Below are 27,874 nucleotides of genomic sequence, written 5' to 3'. Positions count from 1 at the left end.
ATACCCCTATTATGACTTTCCGTTAGTCCTCCGTTAAGTCATGTTTATAATTCATAAAATACACCTACATATAAAGTTATTGCATAATATACACCTATTTATAAAGTTCTTTGCACCAAATACCCAAACTCCTTTAAAACTGCAGAATTTGAATTCAACGGCTAGTTTGAATTTCTAATTTTCCTAGCAATGAAGTAGTACAGTTTGTAACAAATTTCCAGCAATAAATAGGAATTAAATTCCATAAAAAGCCGATTAATTTGCAGAGTAGCTTTACAAAAACTCTGATTATATTGCCATTGCCATTACATTTGAAAGTCTATAAAAGCTCTTGAAAATTCAAAGTAAGCCGGTAATAATACCCTTGCAATGAACATTTACAATCACTCTTGTACTACAATGCATCACATTCTTGGTTACCTTGCTTGAGCCATTTCCACCCTTAAATAGAAACAACCACACCAGTAGAACGCAAATTAGTTTTGCAGTCCCAATTCCAACAGCAAACCAAAGTAATAACTTCAAATATTCCGCCTTTAACCTTCATCTGATAATCTATTGCAGCTGAATCGTGTTTATGTCACCAGCTTCACAATAGAGCTTTAACTGATATTGAGCTTCAGAGTGTTGTTCAGAGACATGATATAATGATGTTTAGGAATTTGAGATGCACAATTCATCTATGAAATAAAGAAATAAATTCTTCACCATTATTGTATCGAACGAAATGGCAATCGATATCACAACCAGCAAGGAGTTCAATCAACTATAACACTAGTGTTCTATCACTTCTATGCACACTAATAAATCAATTCTTCACCAAAGATAAAAACACAATTGGCAATTTAGCAGCTCACAACTTGAATAACTAACATAAAAAATAAAGGAAAGTTGAATCAAACCTTCATCCTCGTCATCCTCAGGCAAAGGGAAATCAATCCAAGTCTCAGGATGCATAGCATGATAGCAACATCCCTAGCAAACGACACCACCTCTTCTGTGACACCAATGACACCTCGTTCAGTGTAATTCTCAATCGACAGTTCCTCCTCCGAAGCAAACTGCAATATATTGAAAGCGATCTTCCAACATCCGAAAACCGCCTTATTACTTGAGAGCTTCGAAATTCTGTACCGAAACTTCCCGGACTCAAACCCTAATTTCTCCCACCGAAATCGCCGCCGAATTCACCCACCATGACCACGCCAACCATGGACGTTTCTGGTGTTGTCTCTCCTCCGCCATCTCCGCCCAACGATGGTGGAAGCTCCTCTTCCTCTGCAACCCGATTTTTCCTAATTCTCTCTCCTCCGCTTCGGGATCAACTCCTCTCGCCGTCTTCTCCTCCCTTTAATCAACGCCTCTCACCTTGATGAAATCTCACTCATCGACAACACCAATGGAGGAGATAGAGAGTTGACCGGGTCACCGATGCCATCGACGGTGCACCAGAGAAAATCAAACCCTGGCTGAGGTTGGCGACGGTAGCGGGGGCGAAAATGGTGACGGGGTGAGGAGTGGTGTTGGTTCAGTGGGAGGAGAGAGAAAGTTTGGGTGGGTTGGGTGGGAGAGAGAGAAAGTATACAGATGAATGGGATTTAAGCCACATAAGGGTAACAACGTAAATTCATACTAACGGAGGACTAACGGACGTTAAGTCCAAGTGTATTTTATGAACAGTTGGAAAAAATAGGGGTATTCTATGAATTTTGAAACGCGCAGGGGTATTTGGTGCATTATTGCAAACCTCAGGGGCATTTCATGAAAAAACCGTAAAATTTAATATTATGAAAGTATATAATGAAATCAATTCAACGATATTTTACTTAATAACATTTGCTTTAAATAAATTAGTAAAAATATATAGTCGAAATTGGTGTATGAATAGTGGCAAAACTAAAAGTATTGCAATTTTTAATGAAACGGAGGAAGTATTAACCATGCTGCTCCTGCGGTAAAAACAACCCAGCTGCCTGACCTAATCGAATTCTTGTTTGCCAGTAGTGAGACTTAACTCATCTGAATCTGTCAGTCAATCTGAACAAAATGGAAAAAGGAAAAAGGAAAAAAAAAAAAAAAAATGGCCTTAGCAGATCCAGGCGATGCAGCCAAGTAAAACTGATTAACGGGTTGATGCAGCAGGTGGTAAGTTGGATACATGGTACACAACTGCATATCTAACTTTTATGTTTCATTGACATAATGTGAACATTATAACCAGATTGTCCTGATTCCTGGATAATGATATATAGTTGGGACAAAAGCAATAGAGAAGTATGAGATGTGCAAACCGAAACCATACCATCAGACGGTATAGACTTTCAAGTATTTCTCTGGTTTTCCAAACACACGCAGGTATGTGGCATGCAGCACAGGAGGTTAAAATTTACCAGAAGCATTCAAAGTACAACATTAGTATGAAGAATGAGTTATGAATCTTATAGCATGACATTCAAACTGAGAAACAAACTAAACTACTAGCATGACTACATTAGTATGAAGAAGAATACTAAAGCAACTTCATCAGCACTTGAGCAGTATCACAATCTCATGCCAAGGTTCTACATTAAACCAAACAAACAATAAAGCATGCAAGGAAATTCCAAAACATTACTACAAGTTTCTGATGAGAGAATACCAGCAACCTGTCTTCAAGAAACTTTGCAAAAAAACAAAAGCAAGTTAGTAACTACAGCGTAACTTGTCACACAACTCCTTTTTTGCAATGAGGCGAGACAAGGGTCTTGATGAAGCTCCCACCTACCACGAATTTACCCGGAATGCCATCAACTACAATACCCTTTAAAGTTTTATCTTCTGAATTGTAGATTGTCAATTTGTCATTAGTATTTTCCTCACGCATCGCCAACACAATTTGCTTCTTCCCAAACAAACATATAGGCCTATACATTGGATCAGAGATACTAATGAGAAACATTTTAGTCCAAGATTCTTGGAAACCATATTTTTTCATCATCCAAGCAGCAGGTGACTGACATTTATCCATGATATCAGGGAACCCGCAAAGATACCCTTCAAGCGCCACCAGTGTAACAAACGCTAAGTGCTCTTCCTCCTCATCATAAAAACAATCAATACATGTACATTTCTTCTCACTGTCAACCAAACTCGGAAATGGCAGTTCGCGAAACTTCTCTTCCCCTAAATCAAATGTTGCAATAACATCTGAGTCAACATACGAGTCATCCGAAGCCTTACTAGCTATCCAATGGATACTCCCATCAACAAAAGCTCCAGGATCACAATCACCGATAGTATGATCATACGGAGAATTGTCAACTCTCTTCCAAGTACCATTTCTAACAGAATAAACATCAACACACATAGAAATCATAACAACCTTATAATCATCACTAACTGAATCATGTCCAAGTCCATACGTGTTGCAACTAACATCAGGTTCAGGAGCATAAGACAAACTCGGCAATTCCTTAATCTCCCTTGTTGTTGGATTAATCAGAAAACACTTATTTAGATGATCATTCCTCATTAAGATCAAACCATCACAAGAACCATCTGGACGAGGTGATGAATGAAAGCGATGATCATCAAGAGTGAGTCTTGTAGCAAAACAAGTCATTTCGTCGAACAGGTTGTGGGCATTGTTCAACTGGGTAGAATAGAAAATGCCAGAATCAGGGGAAAAAAAGAAGATTGGTTCCTCTGTTGTTGGGTGTTGTTTAATTCGATTTAAGTGAGATTTGATGAATTGGGGTTCGGTTAGAAGATAATTCCATCGATTTGAGACGCAACGAAATCGGCCAACGGATTTAGCAGGAAGCCTTAAGAAAACCTCAACTATCATCTCTTCTGGAAGCATCTTCGATTGTTCTTCTTGTACCATCTTTATTGCAGACATTTTCAAGTACAATTCAAGCTTTAACAACCACTTCACTGATTCAAGTGAGTTGAGAATGAGATGAGTAAAAGAAAGGAAATAAAAATAGAAGTTTTACACTTCTGGTAATTAAAGTGAGTTGCAAAAAGGAATTTCACTTCGATTCGGTCATATTTCAATTACGAGCGACTCCGCCCGACCCTACCAACTTGGGTGGGTTAAGAAAATTGGACAAAAAAGGGATGTCAGTGGGACGGGGCGGATGCGGATGTAGGTCCCTCCATCCCCTATCCCCACCTAAAATTTTCATCTCTATCCCCCATCACCCATGGCGGGTACAAAATTCATCCCCATCCCCGCCCCAACGGGTGTAAGCTAAAATCCATCCCCGCCCCGCCACCCAACTGGGTATCCATCTCCGTCTTATCCCGCTTCATACCCACGCTAATACCCGCCTAATTTTTCTTATTTAGCAAACATTTGCCATATGTACGGAGTAATTAAAGTTAACTATAGAAAAAAATACCTTATGACTAAAGTAACCTATATAATCGAAAAAAATACTCGTCATAACAAAAAAAATCCAAACAAAAAACATAAAAATCTCACCTAAATTTATATTATCACCTAAAGATGCAAATAAATCCAAACTCACCCCATCACCCACGGCGGGTATAAAGCGGGGCGAGTGGGGATGGGGCGGGGTGAGTGGGGATGGGGCGGGGCGGTCGGGGATGGGGCGGGTTCAACACAAAATTCACACCCGCACCATCACCCATGGCGGGTACGAATTTTATACCCATCCCCGCCCCATCACCCGCCAAACCTACCTCCATCCCCGCCTACTTGGGGCGGATGCGGGGCGGGTCTCCCACGAAACCCGCCCCACTGACATCCCTAAAAAAGACCCTTCCTATACCCATAATGTACGAGTGTTGTACAATACAATTATACATGCCCGGTGGCCTATACGGAGTACAACGGTCAAATGTGGTATCCATGCTTTATACGGAGTACTCCGTATGATTCATAATGACAAATTGACAATTGACAAAGTTAATCTTTGCACACACCAGACTACCAGTACACTATTAACACTAGTTTGAACATTAACATAAGAAAATAATATTTCGAAAATTTATTTTTTTTAAAAAAGTAATTATAAAAGTATATCTTAATATCTGTATTAGTATAACATAATAAATTTTGTTTTTATCAGGTTAGTAAAAAATTAGTGAAAGTTGTATATGAATAGTGCAAAAAGTTAAACTGTGACATAATCTGAAACGATTGGAGTATTAGATTTACAACTTGACATTAATATAGGTCATGTTCGGCAAAACTCGCAGTAACATATAGCTTTTAACGGTTAACGGCTGAGGTGGGTTTTGATGGATTAGGGTTAGGTTAGAAGAGATGTACTCATGTACATAGCCATGAAAAATATACTAACGAAATCAACCAAAGAATTTTGCAGAAGCCATGAGTAAACCAAAAAAGTCCCACTAGGGCACTTTGTGAACCTCTCTTTCCCAAAATCAAATGCTGCTGAATCCAAAGGTATTCTAGGCTATGTTACTTGGACTCTAGCACTGTAATATATTTCCTCCGTTTTTTAATACTTGCAACGTTTGGACTTTTGCCACTATTCATATAATCTAGTTTGACTATTCGTAGTGTTTTTTATATAAGATAAAACATAGTCATGTGGGATCTTGTTAGATTCGTCTCAATGTGTATTTTCAAAATATCAACTTTTTATAATTTTTGCATAAAGATAATTTAAGTTATAAATGATCAAAGTTGTGCATTGCATGCGTGAAACTAACAAACGTTGCGAGTATTAAAAAAATGGAGGAAGTATAAGTTTACCCATCAACAGATTCCGCTAACAAATTATAGAGCCATAGATATGAGGAAGTCCAAATACATGCCAGGCATGTATTTGCAAAAACATGCCAACTCCAAATAAAAAGGTAAATCTAAATGGTAAATATTTTTGGGGGGAAATGTAAAACGGTATTGTACACTTGTAAAACGGGGTGCTGACTTGGCATTGCTGAGTTGGCAATTCATTAGAAAAATGGTATAGGTATTACAAAAATGGTACTAAACTTTTTCTAAATGAAATTCATTTTCCTTAAATGGTACTCGTTTTGTACTAAATTTTATAAAGTGGTATTAATATCACAAAAATGGTGCTAAATATTTTAAAATGGTATTCATATTACAAAATTGGCAGTAACGGGATCCAAGTTGGCAAACGGGGTTGACTATTCAACAATTTCAAAATGGCTGGGAAATTACAAACAAGCCCATGGCATGTATTTCATAATACATGCCTGGCTGCGATTTTGACGCCCTCCCATAGATATATGAAGAACTCATAACTCTCTTCCAAGTATTATCTCTAACAAAATAAACATTAACAAACAAACCTCTTAAAAACAATTTAATTGGGTTCAAAAATGACAATCACCTTATAATCATCAGTTCATCAATACTTTGTACACCAATAGACAAGTTCCATCACAAACCTTGAATCAATCAAGACAACAAGTATAATTGTAAATGGATGTCTAAACAATAATAGCAGTATAATCAAAGGAATGGAATTTTGAAAAATCAAAGGGTGAACACTACAACAAAATCACAAATCACCTTGAGACCTGTAATAATATAACTAATAGCCTGCCTTGTTAGATAATAACCTTCACTTTGTATGTGTAGGAGTATTCTCCAATATGGAATTTAATTACATAAGGGGCTTACTATTTACCGCCTCATATTACTCAAAACCGCCCTAATATTTTACCCATATACCCAGTGCCGGGGCTACGATTACAACATGACAATGGGGCCCCGTGCAATTTCCCAAAATAGGGCCCTGTATTTATCACTTTAATCGAATATTCAGTTTTTATTAAACAAAAAATATCACTCGATTAATAAAATTTGTGGAAATGATAAACATAAAAAAGAAAAACACTAATGAAAATTTCAACAAGTAAATTAAGAAAAATATGGGCAAAAGCTAATGAAAATTTGCATAATTTTATTAAATTTTTGGCAAAATTAAATTGAAAATACAATGAAATTAGAGAGAGAAACACTCTATAATATTATCAACATATCATGGTAACATTAAAAATTTAGTCGCTGAAAACGAGATTAGATAAGCAATTTGAATATGAAAGATTTTTCGATATTTGGATGAGAAATAAGGAAGAATGGATGAATCATGAATGTATTGGTGGTTTTCGTATTCCATTGTACATGGGATTCTTAAAAATAATTTAATGTGAAAAAGCCAAAAAAAAAAAGTAGTCGAAGAACATTGTTACTAGCTAGCGCCGTACATAGGATCCTCATACGAAACGGAGTATTAACGTTCCCGTATAAAAAACATTTAGGAATCTTCATATTAGAAATGAAAGGAGTCAGTCAAACCAGCTGTCATATTTGGGAAAATCAAAACAGAATTTATTACTTAGGGGATTCGAACCCTAGTTGTGGCCATATTTGCTCAACACCTTAACCAATACTCCATTTTCAGTGTTTTGTATATTATAGGAAGCTAATTACACTATATTTGAAATTTAAATTTGGGGGCCCTGTTCCGTCGCTCACCCCGCACACCCCCAGAACCGGCCCTGCATATACCCCCTTTATTTACCCCCTTATTTTAGCATTTATCATTATCCTTTACCTTTTTCCTTTTTACCGCCCACCCTAAACATAATGTGAAATAATTTTTACATGGCCGAGACTACCGGTGGAACATCAAATTCACAAGAGGACTTTTTTTCGGAAAAAAATATTCAGAAACTTATGCATTTCTAGCTCGTACCATGGAAGGAGTTTAAACTTTATAAGTGTATACCATGGTCGGAGCTCAAAACTCATAAGTCTATACTATTTAATGTTTTGATTTGTTGTTGAATTTGATGTAATTTGTTTCGGAGAAAAGATTAAGAGACTTATGCATCTTAAGCTTGTACCATGGTACAAACTTATGAATTTTAAGCTCGTACCATGGCAGGAGCTTAAAATGCATAAGTCTATGCCATGGTGTAAGCTTAAAATACATAAGTCTATGCCATGGTGTGAGCTTAAAATGCATAAGTCTCTACCATGATGTAAACTTAAAATGCATAAGTTTGTGGAATCAAAATTAAATTAGTATTTTTTTAATTTATTGATTAATGTACTTATTGACAAATAAAATTGCTTGGTTTAAATAATTTTTTTTTTATGGGTGTATGGTGGTGGTTTGGATGAAGATACTTTCTCTCTTCAAAATAGATGGGGTAAAATTTGGGAGAAAAGTTTCATTATATAAGGATATTAAAGTAAAATAGTGGGGCGGTTTTGAGTAATGTGGGGCGGCTTTTAGCGCTCCACTTACATAATTAACGTTAATGATGATTACGTTTTACATATTTCTCACAAAAGTCAGTTTTTTTCCAAAAACATGTATCATCAAAATAGAACATAAAACCCCAAAATGAATAAAGCATTAGATAAGACAAAGAAGAAAATTGACTAGAAATGTGAAAAAATAGATACCTAAAATTGGGAACGATCGACTTACGGCCCATGGTGTGAATACTCCCTCCGTCTCGGTATACTCGCAATATTTTGACTGAACAGTTTTCCAATGCACAACTTTGACCACCAATATCTTTAATTACATATTATAAAAACTTATAAAATATTAATATTTTGAAAATATATATTAAGATGAAGCCAACGATATATTGTATACTAACATTATAAAAACTTATAAAATATTAATATTTTGAAAATACATATTAAGATGAAACCAACGATATATTGTATACTAACATTTATTTTCATATAATTGACATAAAATAGGGTAAAAGTGAATAATATGAATAGTGTAAAAAGTCAGACCGTTTCGAGTATTGCGGGATGAGGGAGTATCATCTAACAAGTAACAATAGACCGACGATTGTATATATTGATCATTTGTTTGGTTGATCATCAAAAGGTAAAAGACTAAAGTATTTCTCTGGGATTCTGCAAACAAGCAGGTTTGTGGCAGCATAGGAGGTCGAAAATTACCAGAAGCATTCAAAGTACAGCGCTAAAATTGAGTTATGAATCTTATTCTTATACCATAACATTCTTACTGAGAACCAAACCAAATTACTAGCATGACTACATTAATATGAAGAATATAAAACAAATTTATCAGCACTTGCCCAGTATCACAATCTCATGGCAAGGTTTAAACCAAACAAAAAATCATCAAAGGAAATTCGAAAACATTACTACAAGTTTCTGAAACTTTGCAAAAATAAGCAACAAGTATGCATCATATTACTAAGCTGATATTTCCCCCCTTATATATTAGTACTTAGTAGTAAGTTAGTAACTGAAGCCTAAACTTGTCAGTTGTCACACAACTCCATTATTGCAATGAGGCGAGACAAGGGTCTCGATGAAGCTCCCTCCAACCACAAATTTACCTGGAATGCCATCAACTACAATATCCTTTAAAGTTCCATCTTCTGAATTGTAGATTGTCAATTTCTCTTTGGTATTTTCATCACGCATGGCCAACACAATTTGCAAACATATAGGCCTATACATTGGATCAGAGACACGAGTGAGAAACATTTTAGTCCATTCGTGGAAGCCATATTCTTTCATCATCCAAGCATCAAGTGACTCAAAGATATCAGCGAACCCGCAAAGATACCCTTCAAGCGCCACCATTCTAACAGTGTTCTTTTTCATCATCAATTAAACAGTCCATACAGGTACATTTCTTCTCACTGTCAACCAAACTCGGAAATGGCAGTTCGCCAAACTTCTCTTCCCCAAAATCAAATGTTGCAATAACATTATATATGAGATAACATATGAGTCATCCGAAGCCTTTCTAGCTATCCAATAGATACTCCCATCAATGAAAAATCCCGGATCACCCTCACCGAGAATAAGATCATAAGAAGAATTGTCAACTCTCTTCCAAGTACCATTTCTAACAGAATAAACATCAACACACATACAATAAGGTTTAATCATATTACGAGAAATCATATTATGAGAAATCATAACCACCTTATAATCATCATTAATTGAATCATGCCCCAGTCCATACGTGTTGCAACTAACATGAGATTCGGGAGCATAAGACAAACTCGGCAATTCCTTAACCTCCCTTGTTATTGGATTAATCAGAAACAACTTATTTAGATGATCATTCTTCATTAAGATCAAACCATCACAAGAACCATCTGGACGATGTGATGAATAAAAGCGATGATCATCAAAAGTGAGTCTTGCAGCAAAACAAGTCATTTCGTCGAACAGGTGGTGGGCAATGGCATTGTTCAACTGGGTAGAATAGAAGATGCCAGAATCAGGGGAACAAAAAAATATTGGTTCCTCTGTTGTTGGGTGTTGTTTAATTCGATTTAGGTGGGATTTGATGAATTGGGGTTCGGTTAGCAGACAACTCCACCGATTTGAGACGCAACGAAATCGGCCAACGGATTTAGCAGGAAGCCTCAATAAAACCTCAACTATCATCTCTTCTGGAAGCATCTTCGATTGTTCTTCCTCTTCCATCTTATTTGCAGACATTTTCAAGAAATATTCAAGATTTAAAGACCACTTCACTGTAAGAAATAAGGCTATTGAAATCAAATAAATAAGATAAATTTAATAACTTTACTTGATTGATAATGATTACAATGATTGTGCCGTGGTATGAAGGCCACTGACGACTTAGAAGCGAACACTACCAGTGCTCTCAAGTGATAAACGCCCCCAAGATCAACGCAATTCTCCTCTAAATTCGACTGCTCAGATCTCTAATAGGATTTAGGGTTTGTGTTTAGGTATTGTGTATAGGGTTAATATTATGTGGCTCTCTTTTTGACGAAAGCTCACGAGGCATATATATACTCCTCGACACAGCATATGAAAAAGGAAATTTTTAGTTGACTTTTTTGTTACCTTAACCAATGAGTAAATAGGAAAGCTAAGTAATGGAGTATTTTAATACTTGCCAAACTCTTTGACACCTCACGATGGAGTATTTTAATATTTGGGGTGGAAAAGGATTTCCTAGCTTTGCATATGGCAGTACAGAAACTACATAGGTACTAAGCCAAAATAATTCACAAACCCCAGTCACCTTCAATTCTTCAACTCTTCAAGTCATAAGACAATATCAACTGAATCATTACTAACATTACAGCAGAATTACATTCTACAGATGTTAACTGAATCATTACAATGAAGCAATTAGCAAATTGCTTCGCTTCAGGATAACTTAGCTAACATAGTAACATGAAACCATCGGGAATGTTCTACTTCAAAAAAAAACATGCAAGGAAATTCGAAAGAGTCAAACAAATATGAAACATGACAAGTTTCTAATGGGAGAATAGCAGCAACTCTGTCTTCAAGAAATCTTTGGAACCACAATCATGTAAAAAAGGATGCAACTTGCGGAAGATGTAAATACCGTGCATACTTGTCAAAAAAAAATCAATTAAACTGAAAGACGGAAATCTGGAAATACTGTTAGCAAATAACTGTAACTTATATAAAAAGTACGGAGTAATTGTATTTTAAGCACAAAGTAGCATAGGAATACTTAAGGCTTACCTCGAGCAATCATGGCCGGATTAATAGATTACAATGGAGGGGATGTGCTGAATGTGGGGCCAGTCCTCCCCATTGAACTGTTGACATCTTTCTATGAGGTGTTCCGAGCAGTTCCAAAGCCGAAGCTCCCTAAGGGAGGTGAGTTTGGACATCCAATTCGGCAGGGATTCTACTCCTTTGCAATTCCAATTTAAAAGGGTTTCGAAACAAGTCAAGTATTGTATCCAATCCGGCATAACTACCAACTTACAGAGTGACATCAATTTCAAGGAGCGGAGAGAGTGATGGAAGGGTTGCCATGGCATACAAATGCCATACTCTCTCTCTACTTCATCAGATAGACTTAGATCAGCGCAATTACAAATTTGAAATTTCTAACTCCTCTAACGCGGTGAGATGCTCTAATCCTCCGGATACAATACTCCTCAAATTGGACTCCATAATTATCAAGGATTTCAGAGAAGATGAGCAGCTACGGAACACCTCACTAGCTTCTCCCAAACTCTCCGTTTTCATGTCCCCCCATATGAGGAGCTTCGCACCACCCTGAAAAGGATCCTTGGGCAACGAATTAAGCCAAGCAACGTTGTCTATTTTAACATCCCTTAGTTTAGGACCAACATCAAAAGAAGAAGAAGAAGAAGAAGAAGAAGAAGAAGAAGAAGAAGAAGAAGAAGAAGAAGAAGAAGAAGAAGAAGAAGAAGAAGAAGAAGAAGAAGAAGAATTAGAAGAAGAAGAAGAAGAAGAAGAAGAAGAAGAAGAAGAAGAAGAAGAAGAAGAAGAAGAAGAAGAAGAAGAAGAAGAAGAAGAACAAGTTGAGGGAATACCACTAGAAGGTATGATTTCCAATCTTTTATTGAAATCATATAAAGTTAAGTCTTCCAATACAGGACAATGAAGAATGGCTATTAGGTTTGGGCAACTGCTCACCTCTAATCTTTTCAACTGAGGAAACCGTAGGTGTCCCAAATACTGCAATTTCGGACAACTGGTAAACATCATTTGAACGAGATTAGGAAGAAAGGTTGACAAGTTGTCACCCATTGGCCATGGTGGTATTCTCACGCCATGATATCCACGCATCGTTAACCTCTCGAGATTAGAATGTAGCTGCAACTCTTCCATCACTACTTCATTATACTCCGCTCTTCCCTCACCCTCATCCCCACAGAAAAGAAACTCCACATCTTTCAGATTTTCCTTGTTCTCCAAGCATCCTCCCTCTCGTCCATCCTTTTTCATACCCACCTTTGCACCCGTCTTCATTAAGGGTATCTTGATTTTAAGATAACCTTTCAAGTTCCTAAGTGCTTTCAAGTCTTCTAGCCCAGAAAACAGCTCCTTCCTACTTGAACTTGTACTTCCCACCACAAACAAAGTAAGTGTGTGAAGGCTAGTCAACTTACCCATGCATCTCGGCATACATATTAGCTGATCACAACCTTTTAAATCTAAGGCCCTAAGCTTAACCATCTTGCTCAAATCTTTTGGCAACTCTTTCAAACCTCCACACCCAACTAAATTCAAAGTCTGAAGATTATATAGATTTGTAATTGGTTTAGGGAGTACTTGTAGATTACCATTATACGAGAGGTCTAGATACCTTAAATGGAGCAGTTCACCAATTGAGTCCGGCAAACTCTTGATGGGTAACCAACTCATGTTCAATGCCCTTAGATACTTCCAATTACCTAGTAATGCATCCACGGAAAGCTGGTCCATCTTCTGGCCTTGATAGAAATCCCCAACATAAAGATACGAACGTATGTGGGTGTTACAAGAAGAAAAATATGCAGATTGAGATTGACCTTTTGTAACAGAGAGATGGCGAACTTTTTTATCCACAACTCCATTTATGGTATTGCCCGTGCATATCTCATTTCCTACGACTTCTTGAGCAACATCATGCATCAGATCATGTATTTTACACGATTCAATATCACCACCACCTCCATTGTCATCATCATCATCATCCTTCTGCACGTCTTGAAAGAAACACCTCCGTAACAAGATCGAAAAATATTCCTCAGCGACATCTTCCGGGCTTTGAGGATCATCTAATGGGATGTAGCCTTGTGCCATCCACAGGCTAATCAATGTCTTCTTCCTCATCACATAATCTTTAGGGAATATTGCACAATAGCCAAAACAACTTTTTAATGGGGATTCAAGTTGATAATAACTAAGCTTTAATATAGGCATGATGCTATTATTGCCTCTTTGAACTTGTGCTAAACCCAACTTCTGAACTGAAACCCACTTTTGTTTGTCTTGGTCATAAAGAAGACTTCCCACCACCTTAATGGCAAGAGGGACATTAGCACACCTCTCAACAATATCCTGACCAATTTTGACCAAGTCCTCAGGAGGATTCAAGTGATGTAATCTAAACGCTACTCTTTTGAATAAACACCATGAATTTTCCTTTGACAACCCTTGAAGCTCGTGAATCGGACCGTTCCCTATCATTCTTGCAGTCTCCCCTGAACGCGTAGTGACCAAAATCCAACTTCCTCTTTGACCTCCCATCAAAAATTGGGTCAACGTATGCCATTGTTCGTAAATTTCAGTCCACACATCATCCAGAACAAGCAAGAATTGCTTTTCATCAAGCAGTTCTCGAAGTTGGCTTTGCAACCCATCTAGAGTACAACCCTCATAGTCATCCTGACCCGAAGCAGAAGCTAGAATCTTGCGAAGAACCCCTTTTACATCCAGCACTTCTTGATTTTCATCAGCTACACAAGTCCACAACCTCAAAGGAAATGCAGTTTTGACCCTTACATCATTATACACAAGTTGAGAAAGAGCGGTTTTCCCCAAACCACCAATCCCAACAATAGGAAGGAAAGAAACATATTGTTGAACAGTAGAATCTAGCAATATACCAACAATCTTCTCCAAATCAAGCTCTCTTCCAATGATATCAGCTTCATACACATAAGAACATGTTTCAAGTCTTCTATTCCTGATAGGCTTAGGATCAATGTTTAAGTTGAACCGACTATCAAAAGCAATAGCATCCAACTTTTTCTTGATTTTCTTAACACCTTGAGCCATATTGTATGCTGTCCCAAACTTACTAAATAGTGAAAGGACACGAACCTTGATACCTTTAGTAAGCTTCTTCCGTTCTGCAAGAGTGACAAACTCATCAAAAAGATCATCGGCTTCGTAAACAGCATCTTTGAGTTCCTCAACATACAATTGTTCTTGCTCGGATAGCCCTTGCTTGGCCTCAGCATCCTTGAGCACAGCTTTGATTCGAGAGACGGTGCCACGGAGTTCATCTAGTTTGGATTTGTAACCAGCGATAGAGCGAATCTCGTTGAGCTCAGAACGCTGCAGCGCTGCAAACAATGTTTGAGCAACCGACATGGCGGTTCCTACGTCCATTTTTGGTTAATTAAGGACTGAAACACAGAGAATACAGGAGATAGATAGTTAAGAAGTTGAATACATCAAGTTGTAAGTTGTTAATAGTTGAGAACTTTTGAATAGGTCAAAAGGTCGCATACTCAGTTACTCACAACTTCACAAGTAACTAATTAACTGTCCAAAGATACCAAACTGAGTCAAGTCTTTAAACTAATAAAGTTTTACCATAAATTTATTTCCTGAAAATGGTGTTGGTGACATTTCACCAACAAATTGTATTCCCACATCTCACACTAGCTAATGCAGTATTGAATTATTAATGGTTTTGGACGATAAATGTAGACCACAATAGTGCAGTCCGTACAGTACTGAATTATTGCTGGGTTAGGTGAAGTAAATTTTCAATTTAATGTAATATGATACAGAGTAGATAATGTCAATAAAAACAAAATAGTACTCTGTATACGTGACAATAGTCACAATAGTGAGCATATGGAGTATGTTTATAGTTAAAAACTTAAAATAGTCCCCACTTCTTTCGTTTTTTCATATTTTATTATCGAAATATCTTTGACTAACAGTATTCTTAATTAATTATTAATAAGAATTATAATAAGTTAATATTGAATACGTACATTGAGAATAATCGATATATTTCATAAAAATATTTGATTTTTATATATTAGTAATGAAATAGTCAAAGTTAGTGTATTACTCCGTATCAATGTAAAAGTTCAAATAATGTGGAAAAATTACAGAATTGGTGGATTAGGGACTGTAAGACGCATTCAAAGTTGGAGAAGTAATAACTTTTTAAAGTAGGAAGAACAAAAGACAGTGAGGGGAATACCTACGTTTATAAGTTTTACTACTTTTGTACTTAAGACACATATATCTATCTCAGATCACCCCAATATAACAGGCCACATTCTAAATTCAAGAAATTAAAACTAGAACGTTCTCATAATTTACATTCTTAAGCAGCACAAAAGTAAAAGTAGAACTTTTTTTTTTCTTTTTCAGGGGATGAAAATGCAAATTTTCTACTCTTGTTTTTACTAGTCAATTTTCTAATTTTGTAAGCAAGAATTTGCTGGACAAGAATTACTACCTCTGCAAGCCTTAACTTAAAACAAAAACATGATAAACATGTTAGCAGGTTAAAACAATCGCAAATCATCTTAAAAGAAAGTGTAGTAGCCTGCATATTGCTAGAATCAATCCACTTATAACACAAGGATTAAGTTGCCAAAAAAAAGGTTTGAATGGGAAATCTGAACTTTTCTTACCTTGATAAGAATTTGAGATAGGACAATGTGACAACAATGCACTCCCTAGTAGCCGAAACCTAACATTCTTTGCAATGAGATGAGACAAGGATCTCCATTTAGCTCCCTCCAACCCTGAAATCATAGCAAACTTTATAAACATCAGACCAAATCATACCTAAGTCCCCATGGTGAAACAAGTACGAACATCAAGATCATAAGACAATTTTTTAATCTACCTTGTTGTTTGGTTTATGAGCAGCAAATTCTCTTGTTCATTCTTAACTAAAATTGACCCATCACAAGAAGCCATTTCGACACAGAATGAAGAAAAACAGTGATCATCAATATTGGTCTGGGTAGCAGAAATACTTAGTTAAGACCTGTAATAGAGTAACTAATGGCCTCCCTCCCTCTCCTTAATACTTCCACTCACAGTTTTAGAATCAATCCCTCAGAAATCTGATGTACAAAGTACAATACTGCAGTTTTCCAACCAAGAAAATATTCGGGCTGGAAAAGGATTTCCTAGCTTTGCATGTGGCAGTACAGGAACTACATAGGTACTAAGCCAAAATTATTCACAAACCCCAGTCACCTTCAAGTCATAAGACAATATCAACTATAAGATAGAGTTCAAAGCAAATTACTAACATTACAGCAGAATTACATTCTACAGATGTTAACTGAATCATTACAATAAAGCAAAGCAAATTGCTTCAGGATAACTTAGCTGACATGAAACCATGGGCAATGTTCTACTTTAAAAATTAAAAAAAAAGCATGCAAGGAAATTCGAAAGAGTCAAACAAATATGAAACATGACAAGTTTCTGATGGGAGAATAGCAGCAACTCTGTCTTCAAGAATCTTTGGAACCACAATCATGTAAAAAAGGATGCAACCTGAGGAAGATGTAAATACCATGCATACTTGTCACATAGCTTCGTTATTGCAATGAGGCGAGACAAGGGTCTCGATGAAGCTCATTCCAACAGAAAAATCACTTGGAATCCCTTGAACTGTGATATCTTTAAAAGTACCTTTTTCCAAATTGTACATCACTAGTTTCTCATCATTCATCAGCATCACCATTTGTTCCTTCCCCAACAAAGATAGAGGCCTAAACCCCGAGTCAGAGTCATTGATAGGGATAAAAGTCCAAGATTCTTGGACTCCATATTCTTTCATCATCCACACATTAGTTGGTATGCGGTAAGGAAACCCAGAAAGACACCCTCCAAGCTCAACCAGTATATGAAACACTAATTCCCCTTTTTCAGGATCATAATCATCAATTGAATACTTCTTAATGTCAGCTATACTAGGAAGTGGCAATTCGCAAAACTTTTCTTCAGCGACATTAAAAGCAGCAATAATAGACACATCTTTCTTATAAGCTACCCAATGGATATACCCATTAACAAAAACCCCCGTGCTAAAAAAAGAAGCATTATGGTCAAAGGGGACATTCTTCTCAACTCTCTTCCAACTACCATTTTTAACAGAATAGATAAAGAAAATCAGACCTTCATCCGAAATTCCAGCAATAACAACCTTATAATCATCATTAACCGAATCATATCCAATTCCAAAAATGACGGGAGAAAGCAACGGGTCTATCTCTGGCAATGGCTTAACCTCCCTTGTTGTTGGGTTAATTAGCAGAAGCTTGATTTCCACATCCCTCACTAAGATCAACCCATCACAAGACGCGAATTGAAAATCGAATAGATCAAAGCAGTGACCATCTAAATTTAGCTTGGTAGCAAAACCCTTTATTTCGTCGAACAGGTGGTGGGCATTGTTCAACCGGGTAGAATACAGCGCATAGAAATGACGGCAGATGATTGATTCTTCAGTTGTTGGGTGTTGTTTGATTCGATTGAGGTGGGCTTTGATGAACTGGGGTTCGGAAAGGAGAGATTTCCATGGCTTTGATACGCAACGAAATCGACCAATGGATTTAGCAGGAAGCCTTAAGAGTATGTCAACTACAATCTCTTCAGGAAACATTTTCAATTCTTCTGGTTATGATAATCAAAGTTTAACAATTGAACTGGGTTCATGATAATTTGAAGAAGTTTGTTTAACTGGAAACATAATTGGTAAATTGGGGTCTGGGGAAAATCAGAATACGAAAAGATTGGATTAAATATCACAAGGGGTACAGTTTTTGGTCGGGTAACTTTTGCCTATCTATAAATTTTTATTGGGTACAGTTTTTGGTCGTGTAAAAATCAAAAGAAGCCATTTTAACTTTTACATGCTCGTGACATTTCTGCAGATGATACTTGTTGGTCAATAATCATCAACTGACGCTTCTCGTGATTCATGAAACTCTCACAGAATTACAAAACACATCACATTATGTGATAAATGATAATGTACCAAAACAATCTTGCAAATCATCTTAAAAGAAAGTGTAGTAGTGGCCTGCATATTGCAAGAATCAATGCACTGATACGAAATATCAGATAACGTAATAAAGAACGCAGAGATTTAACGTGGTTCATCATAATTTCTCTACAGTTTTTGGTCGAGTAAAATTCAAAAGAAGCCATTTTAACTTTTACATGCTCGTGACATTTCTGCAGATGATACTTGTTGGTCAATACTCAATAGTCATCAACTGACGCTTCTCGTGATTCACGAAACTCTCACAGAATTACAAAACACAGGTGACAACTGCATCACATTATGTGATAATGTACCAAAACAATCTTGCAAATCATCTTAAAAGAAAGTATAGTAGTGGCCTACATATTGCAAGAATCAATGCACTCATACGAAATATCATTCATGGCCATACCGCATAAGCCTCTATTTATATCTAATTTAGATTTCCTACCCTTCCGTAGATTTTTTAAGTCATATAAACTTCTATCTCATATCATATGACATTACACTAGTGTTAGAATAATGTTTTGAATTGGTCAAGCCACTTACTGCAACGCACCACCATGGAGATCTCGCTGCTTTACGGTATCTGTTATTCTGGACTAGAGTTATCTGTTTTTGGCCTAGTTTCTGGGCTTTTCCGCATCTGTCTACAGAGTAGTATATAAACTCTCTAGTCCATAATCTAGTTGTATTCTGTAATATGTACTCCTCAATATCAAGAAATCTTTGCTCCCCTCTGCTTGTGGACGTAGCTAACACATTGTTAGTGAACCACGTTAAATCTCTGCGTTCTTTATTACGTTATTTAATCTTTCTTTGCATCCGTTATAACAACTAGCTATCTCATAGGATAACTACGTTTACAAAACCATAACAGCCAACCTAAACAGGAAGTCTAGCTAACAGCATAACAACAGAAGAAAATTTCAGCGCAAGAAAATGCTTCTAAATATTGAGTAGCCAAAAGCAAAAGGTTATATACCTGATTAGGCAACTAATCAAACGAGGTTAACATAGTTTTAGGCTTGGGCAACTAATCTTTTCGGCCATTCAATAAACTAAGGGTCAAAAAGGCTCTTCCAATATTTGCCACCTTAAGCACAAGGCAGAGATTTGGTGTAATTAAACAAGATTAATTGATGCCTAAAGTCAGGAATAATATGAAAGATTATGAGTATCAAAAACATATATATTAAAAAGAAAAAAAAAAAAAAAAAAAAAGTGTTTGATATCAGATTTGCTAAATTATTGTCGACATATGATAAAAGATTCTAATTAATTTCAGTGCATAATCAAGATATAGATAATACTAGATCAATCAAGATAAATTAGTAAGAAATATAGTGAGTACTGAGTAGTATTCAGTGAACAGTGAGTATATCAGTACCTGGGAATTGTTCCTTGAGCATATCCAAAAGCACGAGTTTTCTTATCCGGTTATAAATAATGCTTTTTAAGTCTCTTAGTTAATTATGTGGAAACTCGAGCATGCATGGATGTGGAGACTCGAGTCAAATTAATCAAACCTCGTTCGAGTGGTGCAGGGTTAGGAATTGCAGGGCGAGCCTCCTTTGGCAGAAAGATTTTGATGCATGAAAAAGTATCTGTTTTTGCCAAGGCAGACTTGCCCTGCTATTTCCCCTGCATACATATATATGTACATGTTCTTGTTCATATTTTGCAGAGACAATAAATCAGCATCCGCAGTTGAATAAATTGCACATGAAGTATCAATTAAGGTATGGTATGGTATGGTATGGTAGTTCTAATCTTCGCTTTGTTACACACCAATGTCAATCTACCTGCAAAATAATGGATGAAATTGAAATTAACGTCATTTATAGTATAAAGTAATTGTTCCATCAGAACACAATGGAACCTGGCGCCTATTGGTTGTTTTAAACTGTAAAAACTCAGAGTTAATACAGGCATTTGCTAATCTGTATAATCTTTCATACATAATTTCAAATTGGAGTGGGAAAGAAGTTAATGTACAAACCATATGTGATGAATCAGAATTTTGCCAGATTCTCTAGAAAATGTTACAGCAGTCATTAGAAATAACTGCTGTTGTGGGTAATCACAAAGTCCTCTGTTGCAAATCATTCTTGATATCCAGGAAGATGACTTGATAAGTATAACGAAATACCTAAACCTAGCTCGCAGGCAAATGTGAAGCCATTCAATTGACACTGCAGAAAAATTATTGTACATTATTAGCGTATGAATATACATCACTATAACACAATAAAAAGACTGAAAAAGAATTATGAAATTTGTGAGTATACTTTACCTTATTAGAGGAGTATAACAATTATTACCAGAAGAATGCATTTCTGTCTATTGGCCTGCAATCAAATTCAGGTATGTGTTGAATGTGAGACCAGTCCTCACCAGTGGATTGTTGGCATCTATCCATGAGGCGTTCTGAGCAGTCCAGGAGTTGAAGTTCCTTGAGGGAAGTGAGTTTGGACATCCAATTCGGCACAGATTCCAGTCTTTCGCAATCCCAAATCTCAAGGGTTTCGAGGGAAGTCAAGTATTGTATCCAATTGAACAGATATACCGACTTCAAGGAGCGGAGATAGGATTTCCATGGCATGCAAATCTCATCCCCTCTCTCTACTTTTTCTGATAGACTCAGATTATTGCAGAGAGTAATTTCTAAATCCTCTAACGCAGTGAGATGCTCTAATCCTCCAAACACAACACTCCTCAATTTGAAGCAATATTTAATTTTCAAGGATATCAAGGAAGAGGAACAGCTACGGAACACCTCACTAGCTTCTCCCAAACTCTCCACCTCATTGTCACTCTCTATGAACAGCTTCGCAACACCCAAAAAAGTGTCCATCGGCAGAGAATGAAGCCATGCCACGTGGTCTATCGTAACCTCCATTAATGGGAGACCATCATAAGAAAATGAAGAAGAAGACGAAGATGAGGAAATACCACTAGGATTTGCCTCTCCAAATAATTTCTCTTTCTCATTCCCCGATTCTTTACCATTTATCCTCCTCATTCCTATTATCTTCAATCTTTTATTGAAATCAAGCAAAGTAAGGACTTCCAATGCAGGACACTGCAGAATAACTATTAGTTTTGGGCACATTCTCACCTCTAGTTTTTTCAATAGAGGAAAAAGTAATTGTCCTGAATACTGCAAATTTGGACAACCCCTAAATTCAACATGAACAAGATTAGGGAGAAAGGTTGCCAAGTTATCTTCCATTGGCCAGCGTGGCATTCTCACACCATGATAATCATGCACCTCAAACCTCTTGACATTAGGGTTTGGCTGCAACTCTCCCATTATTGCTTCATCATACTCCTCTCTTCCCTTACCCTCCGTGCTACTGAAATGAAACTTCACATGTTTCAGATTTTCCTTGTTCGCCAAGCAGCCTCCCTCTCTTTCAACATTTTTCTTGCCAGCATTTATGCTCGTGTTCATAAAGGGAATATTGATTTTAAGATAACCTTTCAAGTTACTTAGAGCTTTCAGGTCTTCAAGCCCAGAAAACAACTCCTTCCTGTTTGATCTCGTATCTCCCACCACAAATCCATTAAGCGTGTGAAGACGAGTCAACTTACCAATGTCCCTTGGCATATAACTCAGCTCATAACAACAACTTAAATCCAAGACCCTCAGATTAACCAATTTACACAAATCTTTAGGCAACTCTTTCAAATCAGTACACATGAATAAAAGCAATGTCTGAAGATTATGCAGTTTGGTAATTGATCTTGGGAGCAGTTCTAGATTATGGTTGTATGAGAGGTCTATATACCTTAGATGTAGCAGTTCACCTATAGAGCTCGGCAAACTCTTTATTTGTAAACATTGCAAGTCCAAAGCCCTTAGATACTTCCAATTAGCCAGTAATACACCAACAGAAAGCTCATCCATCTTCATGTAAAAACAAAGATATGAACGTATGTGGGTCTTCGTAGAAGATAATCTTGTAGATTCATTGTTAGAAACAGATAGATGGCGAACGTTTTTATCCACGTCTCTATTTGCACAAATCTCCTTCCCTACGACTTTTTGAGCAACATCATGCATCAGATCGTGTATTTTACATGATTCAATACTACCATATTCATCTTTCTTCACGTCCTGGAAGAAACACCGCTGCAACAAGATCGAAAAATATTCCTCAGCTACATCTTCCATACTTAAATGATCATCTAACGGAATATAGCCTTGTGCCATCCAGAGCTGAATCAATTTCATCTTCGAAATCTGATGGTCTTTAGGGAAGATCGCACAATACCCAAAACAACACTTTAGTGGGGACTCAAGCTGATAATAACTAAGCTTCAATATGTGAAAGATTTCATTTTAACTTTTGCTAATCCCGACTTCTGAACCGAGAGCCACTTATGTTTCTCTTGGCCATAAAGAAGACTTCCCACCACTCTGATTGCAAGAGGGACGTTAGCACATCCAACAACAATATCTTTACCAATTTTAACCAAGTCTTCACGAGGGCTTGCGTGTTGGGATCCAAATGCAACCCTTTTAAATAAACACCACGAATTTTCCTTTGACAAACCTTGCAGATCGTGCCTTTGAACGTCTCCTATGATTCTTGCTGTCTCCATTGAACGCGTAGTTACCACAATCCAACTTCCCCTTTGACCTCCCATCAAAAATTGTATCAATGTATGCCATTGTTCATAATTTTCAGTCCATACATCATCCAAAACAAGCAAGTATTTTTTACCACCAAGTCGTTCTCGAAGCTGGCTTTGCAACCCATCCAGAGTACATCCCTCATACTTCTTATGACCCGTTGCTGACGCTAGAATCTTACCAAGAACCCCTTCTACATCAAGTAGTCCTTGATTTTCATCGGCGACACAAGTCCACAACCTCATTGGAAATTCAGTTGTGACTCGATCATCGTTAAACACGAGTTGTGCAAGAGCAGTTTTACCCAACCCCTTCTACCCAACAGAGAGGAAAGAAACATTTTTTTGAACATTAGAATCTAGCAATATACCAACAATCTTCTCCAAATCAAGCTCTCTTCCAATGATATCAGCTTCATACACATAAGAACAGGTTTCAAGCCTTCTATTCCTGATAGGCTTAGGATCAATGTTTAAGTTAAACCGACTATCAAAAGCAATAGCATCCAACTTTATCTTGATCTTCTTAACACCTTGAGCCATATTGTAAGCTGTACCAAACTTACTAAAAAGAGAAAGAACACGAACCTTGATACCTTTAGTAAGCTTCTTCCGTTCTGCAAGAGTGACAAACTCGTCAAAGAGATCATCTGCTTCATAAACAGCATCTTTGAGTTCCTCAATATACAACTGTTCTTGCTCGGACAACTGTTGCTTGGACTCAGCATCCTTGAACACGGCTTTGATTCTAGTGATGGTGGCACAGAGTCCATCAAGTTGGGCTTTGTAGCCTGCAATGGAGCAAATCTCTTTGAGCTGAGTACATTGAAGCGCTGCAAACAATGTTTGAGCAACAGATATGACTGTTCCGACGTCCATTTTTAGTTGCTCAAATATTGAGAAAGAGTGAGTGAATGAGTGAAAATGGTTGTTCAGAACACGCAGATACCAATTCAAAAAGATGAGACCCAACAACCAATTACCCATTCTGACAGAATGTCCGCATTTCATGTCAAGATTCTTAATCAAAAGCAAGCAAAGAAAATTAAATAATACAAGTAGTAGATTAGTAGTGTCATACAAAAATATTATGGAGTACTCTTAACTATTGTACTTAAACTTGAAAGGTAGCCCAGATTTAAATAATAGTTGTGTCATACAAAAAAAAAATACTCCCACTGGGGCTCACAAGCTGCCACGGAAAATTGGGGAATTTTTTTGTTTCGGTTAACAAAAGTTTGTCTTTTGAATTAATGATTAGAAAACTTATATTTCGGTTAACTGGAAGTACTCAAGTACATAATTTTTGTGCAAATATTTTTTTTCAAAGACTTGAATGTTCAAATTTTCATAAAAGTATGTAGGTGAATTATAAGAGATACACTTGCCATTTTTAGTAACTTATCAACCCCACCATCTAATTAAATAATCTATATTAGTATATCATATGTCCCACCACTCTATTAAACAAATAATTTCAGAACTACACCCCACCCCTCTAAAATGACATGGTCCCCACTTCTGACTGATAAGCCGCCATAAGCCTAACTACTCAAAATAGGGCAAATGGCTGCCTATAATATAGATCATCTAGCCATATCCCAACTGGTAGATCACACGTACACCATCTGTGTTGGTTTCTGAAAGCAAGACATAGTTTAGAAATTGAAGAAACATTACAAACCAGATCATAGGAGTTAAGCATAATGGAGGAACTGCAGGTTAAACTTCGACATGCAGCAGGAGGGACTTCCTTCTGATAGCATTGCATAACACTAGTTAGATTAGCCTACCCGAAAAACGCTAATTAGCACCATTAGCATGAGAAAAGCTTAGTTAACACAGCATTAGTATGACGGTAAGAAAAACTTAGTTAACACAACCATGTAAGAACTAAAGAAGAAAGCATGGAACTAATTTAAGTAGAACTTAAAATTCTCTCGCATCCTCATCAAATTCACAGCAATGAGGCGAGACAAGGCTCTCGGTGAAGGTGGCTACAGCACGTGGGGTTCCGTTATAAAACGGAATTCCACGAACAACAATATCCTTGAATGTGCCTTCTTTCATATTGTACATCACCAATCTTTCATCAGACTCCTCCTCAACCTTAACTAGCACCAATTCTTCTTTCTCCTCTAGCAAATACAGAGGCTTAAACTCTTCCCAGTAATCATGAAGGATCTTGATTTTAGTCCAAGACTTCTCGACACCATATTCTTTCATTATCCAAACATCAGTGACATTACTTACACCAATTGCGAAAAACAAACTCGAAGGAATCAAACAAAGACACCCTCTGAGCGCCACAGGAAGATCAAGAGCAAAATCAAAGTTGTTGTTATCAACCGAACTAGGTAGTGGAACTTCATGGAACTTCTCTTCCCCAAAACCAAATGCCGCGATAACAACTGATTTATCTGAAACTTTACGAACTAGCCAATGCACGAATCCATCAACTAAAACCCCAGATACCTGATGACCATTAACAGCATGATTATATGGAGAACTCTCAACACTCTTCCAAGTACCCCTTTTTACCGAATAAACATTAACAAACGCTTCATTACAATGAGGCTGAAATTCACCAAAAGAAACAGTAACAACCTTATAATCATCATTAACTGTATCATACCCAAATCCATATAAGGTGATACTAGCATTAGGTTCAAGAGTACAAGGTGAGACAGGTAATTCCTTGATTGCCATTGTAGTCGGGTTTACTAAAACAGACTTGCCTGATCCATTCATCAAAATCAACCCATCACAGGAAGTCACATCACTAAGTTTTGAAGGATAAAAGTAGTGATCATCAAAATTGAGCTTGGTAGCAAAAACGGTGATTTCGTCGAACATGTGGTGGGCATTGTTCAGCTGGGCAGAATAGAGCGAACCATCATCATCGGAAACAAAGATTAGTGATTGTTCTTCTTTGAGGAGATGTTTGGTTCGATCGAGGTGGGTTTTGATGAAGTGGGGTTGGGTTAGAAGAGATTTCCATGGCTTTGAGACGCAACGAAATCGGCCAATTGCAAGATAATTGGGAAGCAGATTACGAGGTTACAATATTCTAAAATTTCCGAAATATGCACAATTTCATTTTAATTTCCGTTCTATCGTCCACATAAGTAAAACTTAGTAAAATAATATTCCCTCCGTCCCTTAATACTTGCACCGTTTTTTTTTTCGGGCCGTCCCTTAATACTTGCACGGTTTCTATAAATGGAAATTTTTATCAATATTATATTATTTCTCACCCTTACCTATTTACCCACCTACACCTCTACTCCCTACAAAAAAATCATTTAAAAATTCAAATTCACACTCATCACTCACCACTCCCCCACCCCTTACACATTTCCCACTAACCATATTAAAAAAAAAATACCCCACTATCAACTAACACCCATTAAATTAATAAGTCAATTCAAGTGTATTAACTCCGCACCGATCAAATCGGTGCGAATATTAGGGGACGGAGAAAATATTTTATTTTTCCGATTAAACAATGAACTGCCAATTCAAAAGGCGGTTTTATTTTGAAATAAACCGCTATTTGAATTAGCGGTTATACATACTAAACCGCCTACTCAAATAGCTGTTTACATCAAAATAAAACCGCCATTTAAGTGGGCGATTTTGTCTTCCTTGATATCTCCGAAGGCGTGTTAGGCTTACCAATCTTCATTAAACAACCATCATCGTCATGAATTCGTCACATACCAGCATTTAATTTGTTTGTAGGACCAATAGGCTAGGGATCTAATATCCTTTTTTGGAATGATAATTGGTGTTTTTCTATCAACTTAGTCAATCATTTGAACTTAGACATTTCTGTAATCCAAAATCTAGATCTTACAGTCGATCATTTTATCACAGATGATCGAACATGGGATATTCCTGCCCTCTCTTTGATTCTCCCTCCTTATGTTGTGCAAACTATCAAAGGAATACCTTTACCAGTAACTGACTTACCAGATGAACCTTGTTGGGGTTTTTCTAGTAATGGTGATTTTACAGTTAAATCTGCTACATGGCTAGCACGTAATTTTTGTTCCCCCACTAAGTGGGAATTTTCTTGGATATGAAAGCTAGATATTGCTCCAAAGTTAAAAAAATTTGTTTGGCAATTATTGCATAACAGCCTCCCTACCCGGGATAATTTATCCTATCGTCATATAAACATTTATAATAATTGCCTTTTTGTGCTATTTCAAGAGAAACGCAAGACCATTTATTTTTGCACTGTCCCGTTGTTAGAGAATATTGGAATGCAAACGCCTCAGTTCGATGGCTTGGTACTCATCTTCGATCTTCTTCTGTTCTCTCTCTCTTCCGTGAACTCCGTAATAATGTAACATTGCCGGCTAAAAAGATCATAACTTCCATTTGGAGCATTTGGAAAACACGTAATGCTCACATTTTTAGACAATCTCCTGTCTCATCTACAGTAGAGCTTTCAGGATCCTTACGGAATGGAATATGCGTACACGTCTCGATTCATTGGATGTGAACATTAATAATAATTCTCTTTCAAAGCCTCCACGTACCATGCAAGTTGCTTGGACAACTCCGACCCCTGGTATTGTGAAAATTAATTTTGATGGGTCAGTTCGTAACAACTCTGGAACAGTTGGTGCAGTAATTAGAGACCACTTAGGAAATAACATTATTAGTCG

The 27,874-nt window shown here is 37.0% G+C and overlaps 7 protein-coding genes across 10 annotated transcripts; all 7 read right to left on the bottom strand.

The window, feature by feature from the left end:
• Positions 1–2,704: 2,704 nt before the first annotated feature.
• LOC110800206 (F-box/kelch-repeat protein At3g06240-like) lies at positions 2,705–3,865 on the bottom strand. Its single transcript, XM_022005503.2, has one exon. It carries the CDS (start codon positions 3,863–3,865, stop codon positions 2,705–2,707), a length of 1,161 nt encoding a protein of 386 aa, XP_021861195.2.
• Positions 3,866–8,988: 5,123 nt separating this feature from the next.
• On the bottom strand, positions 8,989–11,647 carry LOC130471720 (F-box/kelch-repeat protein At3g06240-like). Of its 3 annotated transcripts, none has more exons than XM_056841993.1 (2): positions 11,510–11,618; positions 8,989–10,512 (listed from the first exon to the last, which is right to left on the bottom strand). In XM_056841993.1, the coding sequence occupies exons 1-2, from the start codon at positions 11,520–11,522 to the stop codon at positions 9,632–9,634; spliced, it is 894 nt and encodes a 297-aa protein (XP_056697971.1). In that variant the 5' UTR covers positions 11,523–11,618; the 3' UTR covers positions 8,989–9,631. The 3 variants fall into 3 exon arrangements, with proteins under 3 accessions (XP_056697971.1, XP_056697978.1, XP_056697974.1); XM_056842000.1 differs by having other exon boundaries at positions 8,991–10,462; positions 11,510–11,647; XM_056841996.1 differs by lacking the exon at positions 11,510–11,618 and adding an exon at positions 10,569–10,702 and having other exon boundaries at positions 8,991–10,462.
• Positions 11,648–11,856: 209 nt separating this feature from the next.
• LOC110800209 (disease resistance protein RGA2-like) lies at positions 11,857–17,218 on the bottom strand. 2 transcript variants are annotated; one of them, XM_056841980.1, is made up of 3 exons: positions 17,079–17,218; positions 16,177–16,290; positions 11,857–14,895 (listed from the first exon to the last, which is right to left on the bottom strand). In XM_056841980.1, the coding sequence occupies exons 1-3, from the start codon at positions 17,083–17,085 to the stop codon at positions 11,867–11,869; spliced, it is 3,150 nt and encodes a 1,049-aa protein (XP_056697958.1). In that variant the 5' UTR covers positions 17,086–17,218; the 3' UTR covers positions 11,857–11,866. The 2 variants fall into 2 exon arrangements, with proteins under 2 accessions (XP_056697958.1, XP_021861201.2); XM_022005509.2 differs by lacking the exon at positions 17,079–17,218 and having other exon boundaries at positions 11,857–14,922; positions 16,177–16,296.
• Positions 16,750–18,173, bottom strand: LOC110800197 (F-box/kelch-repeat protein At3g06240-like). Its single transcript, XM_022005492.2, has one exon. It carries the CDS (start codon positions 18,168–18,170, stop codon positions 17,091–17,093), a length of 1,080 nt encoding a protein of 359 aa, XP_021861184.2. The 5' UTR covers positions 18,171–18,173; the 3' UTR covers positions 16,750–17,090.
• Positions 18,174–18,177: 4 nt separating this feature from the next.
• Positions 18,178–22,801, bottom strand: LOC110800208 (putative disease resistance protein RGA1). Its single transcript, XM_056841988.1, has 3 exons — positions 20,851–22,801; positions 20,557–20,749; positions 18,178–20,359 (listed from the first exon to the last, which is right to left on the bottom strand). The coding sequence occupies exon 1, from the start codon at positions 22,792–22,794 to the stop codon at positions 20,875–20,877; it is 1,920 nt and encodes a 639-aa protein (XP_056697966.1). The 5' UTR covers positions 22,795–22,801; the 3' UTR covers positions 18,178–20,359; positions 20,557–20,749; positions 20,851–20,874.
• Positions 22,802–22,880: 79 nt separating this feature from the next.
• On the bottom strand, positions 22,881–24,074 carry LOC130465644 (putative disease resistance protein RGA3). The gene is made up of 2 exons (XM_056834484.1): positions 23,571–24,074; positions 22,881–23,510 (listed from the first exon to the last, which is right to left on the bottom strand). Exons 1-2 carry the CDS (start codon positions 24,072–24,074, stop codon positions 22,881–22,883), a joined length of 1,134 nt encoding a protein of 377 aa, XP_056690462.1.
• A 641-nt stretch (positions 24,075–24,715) lies between these two features.
• LOC110800196 (F-box/kelch-repeat protein At3g06240-like) lies at positions 24,716–26,252 on the bottom strand (the record flags this gene model as incomplete). Its single annotated transcript, XM_022005491.2, has 1 exon — positions 24,716–26,252. A coding segment is annotated over one exon (1,128 nt), but the record flags the coding sequence as incomplete, so codon positions are not given.
• Positions 26,253–27,874: the final 1,622 nt, after the last annotated feature.

Source organism: Spinacia oleracea, chromosome 1 (genome assembly GCF_020520425.1).
Source record: "Spinacia oleracea cultivar Varoflay chromosome 1, BTI_SOV_V1, whole genome shotgun sequence".
NCBI lineage: Eukaryota > Viridiplantae > Streptophyta > Magnoliopsida > Caryophyllales > Amaranthaceae > Spinacia > Spinacia oleracea.
Note: the sequence above shows the minus strand (reverse complement) of the source record. Positions and strands in the feature narration are given on the sequence as shown.

Bases quoted from the DNA above. Each gene is read 5' to 3' on its own strand.
- LOC110800206 (XM_022005503.2), bottom strand. From the start codon at position 3,865: ATGGTACAAGAAGAACAATCGAAGATGCTTCCAGAAGAGATGATAGTT.
- LOC110800208 (XM_056841988.1), bottom strand. From the start codon at position 22,794: ATGAAATTGATTCAGCTCTGGATGGCACAAGGCTATATTCCGTTAGAT.
- LOC110800197 (XM_022005492.2), bottom strand. From the start codon at position 18,170: ATGTTTCCTGAAGAGATTGTAGTTGACATACTCTTAAGGCTTCCTGCT.
- LOC110800209 (XM_056841980.1), bottom strand. The intron at 14,896-16,176 runs GTAAGAAAAGTT...AAATGGACGTAG, and splicing joins TATCTCAAATTCTTATCAAG to GAACCGCCATGTCGGTTGCT.
- LOC130465644 (XM_056834484.1), bottom strand. From the start codon at position 24,074: ATGGACGTCGGAACAGTCATATCTGTTGCTCAAACATTGTTTGCAGCG. The intron at 23,511-23,570 runs GTTGGTATATTG...TCTGTTGGGTAG, and splicing joins AGCTTGATTTGGAGAAGATT to AAGGGGTTGGGTAAAACTGC.